At 58.6% G+C, this 9,455-nt stretch overlaps 3 protein-coding genes across 3 annotated transcripts; 2 read left to right on the forward strand and 1 right to left on the reverse strand.

Moving 5' to 3' along the window:
- Positions 1 to 580: 580 nt before the first annotated feature.
- On the reverse strand, positions 581 to 1,315 carry BKCO1_1180009 (cytochrome c oxidase subunit iv; the record flags this gene model as incomplete). The annotated part of the gene is made up of 3 exons (XM_020270569.1): positions 581 to 655; positions 717 to 910; positions 1,057 to 1,315. 3 exons carry the CDS (start codon positions 1,313 to 1,315, stop codon positions 581 to 583), a joined length of 528 nt encoding a protein of 175 aa, XP_020124964.1.
- A 2,347-nt stretch (positions 1,316 to 3,662) lies between these two features.
- BKCO1_11800010 (glyceraldehyde-3-phosphate dehydrogenase) lies at positions 3,663 to 4,942 on the forward strand (the record flags this gene model as incomplete). Its single annotated transcript, XM_020270560.1, has 5 exons — positions 3,663 to 3,671; positions 3,727 to 3,776; positions 3,845 to 3,908; positions 4,003 to 4,858; positions 4,911 to 4,942. 5 exons carry the CDS (start codon positions 3,663 to 3,665, stop codon positions 4,940 to 4,942), a joined length of 1,011 nt encoding a protein of 336 aa, XP_020124967.1.
- A 1,276-nt stretch (positions 4,943 to 6,218) lies between these two features.
- On the forward strand, positions 6,219 to 9,321 carry BKCO1_11800011 (histone deacetylase; the record flags this gene model as incomplete). Its single annotated transcript, XM_020270561.1, has 8 exons — positions 6,219 to 6,831; positions 6,886 to 7,903; positions 8,006 to 8,117; positions 8,171 to 8,263; positions 8,321 to 8,412; positions 8,467 to 8,546; positions 8,598 to 8,704; positions 8,761 to 9,321. 8 exons carry the CDS (start codon positions 6,219 to 6,221, stop codon positions 9,319 to 9,321), a joined length of 2,676 nt encoding a protein of 891 aa, XP_020124966.1.
- Between the last annotated feature and the right edge of the window lie 134 nt (positions 9,322 to 9,455).

Below are 9,455 nucleotides of genomic sequence, written 5' to 3' on the forward strand. Positions count from 1 at the left end.
CAGTCGAGGGCTGGACACTCGGATTTGTCCCAGAGTTATCATGCTATCGTGGGCACAGATGACATGAGATATATACGGCGGCTTATAGGGCTGCAGCTACTCGACAAAACAAGCAGCCGGATTCGCCGAGTTTCACGCAGAAGAACCCATGTGATGATATCATGTGTTTCATGAGAAACGGGGTAGGCGCGCATCATACGACCGCTTTCCGCACCTCTGGGACCAGACGAGTACTTATTTCAACAGGGAACCCGGCTTGGATTAGTGCAATCGTTGTCTACTCGTGCAGTCTGCTCGCTCTGTCGTCTCCCCGCCGTGCTGTGGCACCGTTTGCGAGCTGGCCGCACGTGGACGAGGCGAGCTCGGAAGCCAATGGGACCCGTGGTATCAAGCAATGCCTCTTCTATTTTCTGTACAGCGGCATGAGAATTCGCAGCCCCGGCCCAGCACCGGACCGGCAACCTTCCAGCCAGACGCGCTGCAGCAGCGCCCCTCACTATTCTCACATTCAACAAAGGAAACTTGGACTGTGTGCTACAAAGGCCACGATATCTTGCTACTATCCATTGAAATGGCGGCTTTACTCCTCCTTGGGGCCCGGCTTGCTCTGGATGAGCATACCCTTGTAGCCGGTGATGGGCTCCGAACCTTGCGACTGTGCCATGGGTCAGCTTATCGAGCGACGCGTCAATCTCGGGAACCGGCAAGAATGGTACCTTGAGGAACTCCTCGGACGCCTCCTGGTACTCCTTGGTCATGGTCGGCGGCGGCGGGCCCGCGAAGATGCGCGAGAAGCCGAACAGGGCACCGGCGGCCGCAACGCCGAGGAGCGTGTAGAGGATGATCTTCTTGGTCTCGTCGGGCGGGGCAACGGCGCGGGGACCGTGGGGGCCAAAGGCAATCCAGTAGGCTATCGAACGATCGGGTCAGCGGATGATGGTGTTGCGGCTTCGAAACGGGCGCGCGTCCACGAGGGCATCGACAGCGCATGGCGCCATGGCAGGGCCATCGGCAACGGCTTCGCACTCGCCTCTCCCGTCCTCCAAGCGTACGTACCGGCCTTCTTCTCCTGCGGGGTCAGCTCCTTCCAGTCAACCTTCATGCGGTCCCTGAGGGACATCCACAGGTCGGCCTGCTCCTCGGGCGGCATCTGCTCCCATCGCTTCTCAATGTCGGCCAGCGTCGGGTTCGAGATGGCATGGGCCTGGCGGGACTGCTGGGCGCCGATAGCTTGGGCGAGCTTGGGCGCGCGGAGGGCAGGGCGAGCGACCGAGGGAGCCGAGCTGGCGGCGCGGAGGATGCTGGAGCGCAGCATTGTGGAGGCGTGGAGTGGAGAGTTGCACAGAGTCCGAAGGAGAAAGTTCGTGTGCGGCCGTGGGGCTCACGACAGCGGGCCAATGGACGGTGGGTGGGTGATTGCAGCTGGGCAGAGTAGCGATGATGAGGGTTCGCGTCGCTGGATCAGAAAATGGACGTCTCACGCCACGGCTAGTCCCGGGCACGCTGCGAGCGAACGTCGACGGCCAACCTCAGCCTCCAGAGACAACGTCAATGGGCCTGCCATGCCGCCCGCCGCCCGCCGCCCGGTCCGCCGCCATCACGATTGCATTCTGCTCGAGTCTGCGCGTCTGCCGCACGCCGACGCAGCTCCAAAGGCGAGCTCGGATTCAGCCAATCAGCGGCTCGCGAGAGAGCCCGGGGCGCGCTAGGCCCGCCTGAGACGGCGCTGCTATCCAAGCACTGCTCGACTTCTCACGCCATCCCGCTGTCCTGTGCGAGCAAGCTCAAGCAAAGCCGCCGCCATGGGTGCACACTTGCCCACGGTGCCAGCTGCGAGCACCGAAGCTGCCTACAGCTCGAGAGCCGCGCTCCATTCAATTGCTGCATTACCAAAACAGCCGCTGTGATTCGCCAGCTGCCTGCACCGTCATCCACCACCTCTTCCCGCCCGTTCGAGACATGCCCAGGCAGCGGTGTTGTTGCATCCCTCTGTTGCTGTCGCCACAGCACGGTATCGCCACGCCCAATCCATCCTCGCCTCCGACCCTCCGTGACCGGCAACCGCAGAAAACTCCCTTGCCCGGCTCCGAGGTGCCTGGGGGGCCGCGCTGGCTGCACAAAGTCCCGATGCGCCCAAGTACGCTTGCTGCCGCACATGCCGGTTCCCAGTCATAGCCATACTAAGCATTCGTACGAAGTAGACAGCCGTCGTCGTTGCACCGCTACGTCTGACGGTCGTCCCTCAGAACTCGCCGACGGCCGAAGTGCTCACTTCTTGTCGCATCAGCGCGTTCGTCGGACGTGTCAGCCCACGCAGGGCTGGAAAGGACCCGGAAAGGAGGCGTCAGGACGGATTGGCGGCGGTGGCTGCGAAATATAGGCAGAATCTACATAGCTTCTGCAATTAGTAAGCGCGGGACTCGCAAAAGGAATTTGGCGTGCAGAATTGATCTGCGGCGTGAAGAAGACTCAATGGAGCGCTCAACCTACCAACGCATTCTTCGCTCGCCCCAGCGACTTTTCAAAGTCCACGGCGACGGCTGGTGGGTTAGAAAAAGTGCGGCGCCCCCCCAACAAGGCGGCCGACCCGCTCAATGTCAGCGCGAGGCGGCATGCCGTGGTTTGATCCGCCGCTCCGGTTTGCTGTGCCGCAGCAGCGCAGACGTAACCTGCCGGATGCTCCGGCGCGATGGACGAGGGCTGTGGCAATGCTCAGGATTATGAATCTTTACCCTGGCTGCCGAGAGCGGCGCGTCTAGGGTCTGCACCTTGGTGGAAGAGGGCGGCAGTGATCTGATGTGCTAACTGCATGCCGTTACAGTGCGCCCTTTTGCAGCGCCGGAAGGCGGCTCAGCCCGCAATTTGTGAGACAGGATGCGCTTGGATGTGGTGATGCTTCGACTCATCGCGCGCAGGATGCGCAGGGTGGCAGCGCAGCAGATTACCGGGCCGATGAGTGGGCTCTCGTACTATGTCAGACCAGCCGTCCCCGTTGATTGAGCAGGCCATGACATTCGACCGTGGCCTGCCTGAGGCTAGAGGCTTCGACGGCCGGTGGGTCGGTCGCGATACGGGCTGCGAAATCGCTCAACCGCCGTACGCAGCGTGTTTTTATCTTTTCGGCGGTGGTTGCGGGTACTCAGCACACAGCGCTGCCAGCGTAATAGTTTACAGCCGATGCACCGATCGCACCCGCGCGAGTTGCGCCGGGGCCGGCGGGCAAAGTCGGGAAGGCGAGCTGCAGGCCCCATGTCCCGAGGCAGTATGCGGGGAGCAAGGCGATCCGGCCGTGCAAGGCGGCAAGGCCCTGGATGATATCATCCGAGAGCAGCAAGTAGAGCTCTCGTGGAGTCTGTCGCGCCATGTGCTGAGATGGTGCGTGGGAGGCTATCAAAAGACGCAGATTTGATCACGTTATACACGCGTTTTGTAAACTAAACTGCCCCTCACACCCCCACCAACCGCTGGGCTTTTCTCAACAGGTCCACTACAAATAGCCCCTCCTATCGCCGCATCCTCACACCCTCCTCTCTGCACTTCCATCCAAACACTCCTCACAACACAACCTCACACTTCCTCAGGTAAGTCCCCTCGCTCCCACGCCCTGCCTCACCAAACCACGGCTGCTGACGTCAGGCCCAACAGAAGAATCCTTAGCAACCATGGTCAAGGTACGACACCACGTCGTCGCTGCCCCACCAGACAGGTTCTGACAGCTGGATACAGGTCGGCATCAACGGTTTCGGTCGCATTGGCCGCATCGTCTTCCGCAACGCGTGAGTAGCTTGCTGCCTCGAACCTACCCCGCCTACCCCGCTGCAGGAGCTGACCCTTGTGCCAACAGCATCGAGCACGGAGATGTCGATGTCGTCGCCGTCAACGACCCCTTCATCGAGCCCAAGTATGCTGTACGTACACCACAATCACGGAGCGAGAGCTCGAGCACCGCCTGACGGCTTGCTCGGGTGCCGGAGAAGCGGATGGCTAACGGCGGCTCTGCAGGCCTACATGCTCAAGTACGACTCCACCCACGGCCAGTTCAAGGGTGACGTCAAGGTCTCGGGCCAGGACCTGACGGTCAACGGCAAGACGGTCCGCTTCTACCAGGAGCGTGACCCCGCCAACATCCCCTGGTCTGAGACCGGCGCCTACTACGTCGTCGAGTCCACCGGTGTCTTCACCACCACGGAGAAGGCCAAGGCTCACTTGAAGGGTGGCGCCAAGAAGGTCGTCATCTCGGCTCCCTCTGCCGATGCCCCCATGTTCGTCATGGGTGTCAACCAGGAGACGTACAAGTCGGACATTGATGTCCTCTCCAACGCCTCTTGCACCACCAACTGCCTGGCTCCCCTCGCCAAGGTCATCCACGACAAGTACGGCATTGTTGAGGCTCTCATGACCACTGTCCACTCGTACACTGCCACCCAGAAGACGGTTGACGGTCCCTCGGCCAAGGACTGGCGTGGTGGCCGCACTGCTGCTACCAACATCATCCCCAGCAGCACCGGTGCCGCCAAGGCTGTCGGCAAGGTCATCCCCGACCTCAACGGCAAGCTCACCGGCATGGCCTTCCGTGTCCCCACGTCCAACGTCTCGGTTGTGGACCTGACTGCCCGTCTCGAGAAGGGCGCCAGCTACGACGAGATCAAGGAGACGATCCGCCAGGCCTCCGAGGGTCCCCTCAAGGGCATTCTTGGCTTCACGGACGAGGACGTTGTCTCGTCTGACCTCAACGGCGACAACCACTCGTCCATCTTCGACGCCAAGGCGGGTATCTCGCTCAACAACAACTTCGTCAAGCTCGTCTCGTGGTACGACAACGAGTGGGGCTACTCCCGCCGTGTCCTCGACCTTCTGGGTAAGTTGAGATCATTTGAACATGCGGGCGCAGATGGCTAACAGTGGGACAGTCTACATTGCCAAGGTTGACGGCAACGCTTGAATCTCTAAAGAAGAGATCGGCAATCGGAGCCGCCTGTAGAGGGCGGGATCTGAAGTGGGAAAAAATGAGCACAAAAGCTTCGGCATGACAGTGACGAAGGAAAGGGAAGAACCTGTGTATAGACAAGGAATTTTTATGACTTTTTTTTGGCGCCTACTTTCGACATGCATGTGACGTGGTTGCAAGTGAATTGACGTCCTGTGCAAAGCTAGATGCATCGTCTCATTTTTGTCATTGGTGCTGGACGCGCAGAGAGACGGAGAGGGTTGGTCCTCTGTCGACACTTGTTTTCTTGGCGTGCTTCTCAGTGATGGTCTGGTCCTCTAGAGTCACTGCAGGGCTCTTTTCACAGATAGATAGATGTGACTCGAACTCTAGTCGTCTTTGCATGATCAGATGAATTGGCTGGTTTACAGAGTGCATGCTTGTGTTGAGGTTGAGCCCAAGGCGTTGAACGCAGTGCATGGATATCCTCCGAGCAGCATAGGCGCCGGACTTGCTTGATGAGCATTCAAGGCAGTGGACGTAAGTTTATCATGGTTGAAACGTAGGCACAAAGAGCGGCGGCGTTGCACACCAGCCAATGGCGGCGAGGGCAGAGGCGGCCGCAGTTCAGCCGACGGACCCAAGCTCACCTGCACCTGGCGACCTTAAGCTATGCGACACCTCCATCCCCGACCCGTCACCGAGCACCACCACCCGCGCCCAGAACTCTCTGCTGAAGACTTGGCACTTCTGTCGCTTCACCAGCCGAAGGTGAGATGGCCCGCCCGAACTTCTCCGCCTGTGTTGCGTTCCGAACACGTGCGCAGCCACGCTCCCGCTTGTCGCTTGAGTGGTCGCTCACTCCGGCTTCCATTTCCATGTCTTTGCCTCTCGCTCATGCTGCCCACAAACATACACTGACCGCCCGCCATCCCCCAGGCTCCTTTGCCGTGCACTCTGCCGCCTGCTTCTGCCTCTGTTTTTCTTTGCTCCGATACGCTCTCGTCACCACCCCTTCCCCTCCTCGCTCTCTTTCCACCCTCCTTTTCCTAGTCGTACACCGGCGCACTACTCGGCTCCTCCGTAAGTAATTCCCATTTCTGCTTTCCCTCACCACCGCCGCCGTCGCCCTCTCTGCTGCAACACCTCCTTGCTCGGAATTCTCTCGGTCGGATGATCAGAACCAGACCGCTAACTCCCCACCAGAGATTCGTTACTGCCCAAACATGTCTCGATGACCGACTTCACCTCTGCACCGTAACTACTCTTGGGCTCGCGCGCCGCTCTCACCATGGACCTCGATCACGACATCTATGTCGCCAACGACGGTCCACCCCTGCGGCCGAATGAGCCGCCCAATGGCACGGATGAGACGGTGAATCCTTCCCTCATCTTTGGCGCCCCCTTGCCATTGAAGGACGGTCCGCAGTTGCCTCCTTCGCCCCACGATCCGTCCCTTGGGCCGTTCACCGAGCCCGCTGGCGAGCCCATGATTGAGACCGATCCGCCGTCCGAGTCGGACGACAGCTCCGACGAGGCCGCCGACGTCGCCACCTCCAACTACCGCCAAAGGGCCATGGTCGTCATCAATGCTCCCAAGCCAAAGTCCGAAACTCTTCCTTACAGTTCGTCACGCTCTGGTCTCGTGTACGATGTGCGTATGAGGTTCCACACTGAGCCGCTTGACGCAATGCTCAGTGAGGATGACATCCATCCTGAAGATCCCCGGAGGATCATGGAGATTTTCAACGAGCTTGCAGAAGCTGGCCTCGTGGAGACACCATCGCATCAGGTTGCAGACCCCGACTTCTCTCTCTGGAGGATCAACGCCAGGCCGGCAACTGAAGAAGAAGTCTGCTTGGTTCACACTCGCGACCACTACTCACGGGTAAGAGCGTATCAGAGTAAGTCAAAATGTCGTTTGATCAACTAGACTTCCAACTAATCTATCCACCAAGACTACTCACAAGAGATACTTAATGAGATGGCAGCGGACATGGACTCTGTGTACCTTCATCCAGCCACCTACTCTTGCGCAAGCCTGTCGGCTGGTGGAGCCATTGAAGCAGCTCGTGCGGTGGTCGCGGGCCACGTGAGGAACGCAGTTGCAGTCATTCGACCGCCAGGTCACCACGCTGAGCATGATGCGCCCGGAGGCTTCTGCTTTTTCAACAATGTCAGCGTTGCCGCCAGAGTCTGCCAGCAAGACTTTCCCGACAAATGCCGCAAGATTCTGATCCTCGACTGGGATGTGCACCATGGAAACGGTGTACAGAGAGCTTTCTACAACGATCCCAACGTTCTGTACATCTCCATCCACGTCCACATGAATGGAACCTTCTATCCGAGCAACAACTACGGCGATCACACGCACTGTGGCGAAGGCCCGGGAGAAGGAAAGAACGTCAATATTCCTTGGAGCGCCCAAGGCATGGGAGACGGCGATTATATGTATGCCTTCCAGCAAATCGTCATGCCCATAGCTCAGGAGTTTGATCCAGACCTCGTCATCGTGGCATCCGGATTCGACGCTGCTGATGGTGACCGTCTCGGAAAGTGCTTCGTTACTCCGCCCTGCTATGCACATATGACGCACATGCTCATGTCATTGGCGAGTGGCAAAACAGTCGTCTGCTTAGAAGGCGGCTACAATCTTCAGTCAATCGCGAGGTCTGCAGTCGCTGTCACAAGGACACTAATGGGCGAGCCACCGGACCGCTTGGGCGATGAGATTGAGCCGTCACCTCTAGGGTTGAGCACAGTGGAGCTCGTCAAGAGATATCAGTCCAGATACTGGAAGTGTATGTATCCAAAGCAACACAGCGGGGCGATAGCCAACGCCCTGCACGCGAGGAGAATACACGACATTGTGAGACAGGCTGATGCTACCGATTTCTGGAACGAGTACAGGATGACGGAGCTGTTCATCCTGCGGGATAAGATTTCGAAGAGCTTCGAAAAGCAGGTTCTAGCGACGTAAGTTTCCCGTTTGCATTCTGACTTCTGTCTGCCATGGCCGTATCTCGCTGTGAAATTTGAGGGACTTCATCTCATGAGGCATCTGTTGATTCTAAAAAGGCATAATTTCGCCGAAGAGCGCCCTCTTCTTGTCATTTTCCACGAGCCACCGGAAACCACGGCTCTTACCGATCCTCGGAGCAAGAAGATCAGTCTGCACAACATCTTCGTCGTACGTCCCCTCGATAACGGCCGGCTTGGTTTCAACTGACAAATCTGATTCAGACTGATGTCACGAAGACGTACGTGGAGTGGGCGGTGAAGAACGGATTTGGCGTTATTGATGTCAACATCCCCGAGCACATTACTGACCCGAACGTAAGGGCTGCAACCTTGACTTGTAATCGAGACGCAAGTGCTCACGTTTTGCTTCAGGGTCTACCCGAGTATGCTGACGCGGACCCCGATGAGGCACGTGGGCTTCTCACGCGCGAACTGGCAACATACCTATGGGAAAACTACATCTCGTAAGCTGTCCAGTCAGCCAATCGCTTCGCTTCGTCCCGTGCTGACAGGGCCAGACTTGGCGAAAACACGCACAAATTCTTCATGGGCGTCGGTGCAGCATATGGTGGTATTCTAGATCTTTTGGGGGAGAATGGTAAGCAAATGTTCGCACTCACGGTTTGTAACGGAAACTGACCGTGTAAAGACGACTGTTCCAAGGAGACGGACCACACTTTCGCCTTCATCGCGGAGAACAGTCTGCAGTCCATCAAGAAGCTTACAGATGACTACATTGGCGACTGGTACTACAATGTAAGATCTTCACCTCCAGGCGTTTCAAGGCTGGCGTTTCTGAATTCTCCATTTAGAACTCTCATATCTACGTCGCCAACAACCACGCCGCCTGGGACCCCACCCGTCAACGCAAGCTTCGCAAAAAATACGGCTACGTCATCCGCTCACCGCACAGCGACCTCTCCAACATGCTCGAAGAGCACCGCGATGTCGTCACGGATACCATGCTGCAGTCGACTGAGGAGTGGCGCGAGGAGCAGGCCGCAGCTGCCAAGCTGCGTGCGGCCGAAGAGGCGCAGAACCCGATCAAGCGCCATCACGCCTCCAACAGCGCCGCCTACTCCCACAACAGCTCCATGCGCGGCTACGACAGCAACGGCACCGGCGGGCCCACCAGCGCGGCCGGCAGCAACGTGGCAACGGCAGACGGAACCGCCAACGGCGGCAGCAGACGGAACATCAGGCACACCAGCCTGCCCGCCCCGGCCGCGGACCCGCGGAGCACGCCCACGATCAGGAGCCCTTCGGGCCACACGCATCCGCGCGGTCCGCCGCTGGGGAATTTCACCATCACGCCGACGAGGAGGGCGGGGAGCGGGAGCGTCAGTCCGGGGAAGAGGGCGAGGGGAGAATGATGTGCTTGGTTATTCAAAAAAGCATCATGGGCGAGGAGCGACCAGGTCTTTTTTTTTTTTAAGCCGATTTGAATGGAGAGGGGGGTTGGTTGAGTGTGCAAGCCGGCGATTGCCACTCTATTAGCATGGAAATG

This window comes from Diplodia corticola (genome assembly GCF_001883845.1).
Source record: "Diplodia corticola strain CBS 112549 chromosome Unknown scaffold118, whole genome shotgun sequence".
In the NCBI taxonomy this organism is placed as follows: domain Eukaryota; kingdom Fungi; phylum Ascomycota; class Dothideomycetes; order Botryosphaeriales; family Botryosphaeriaceae; genus Diplodia; species Diplodia corticola.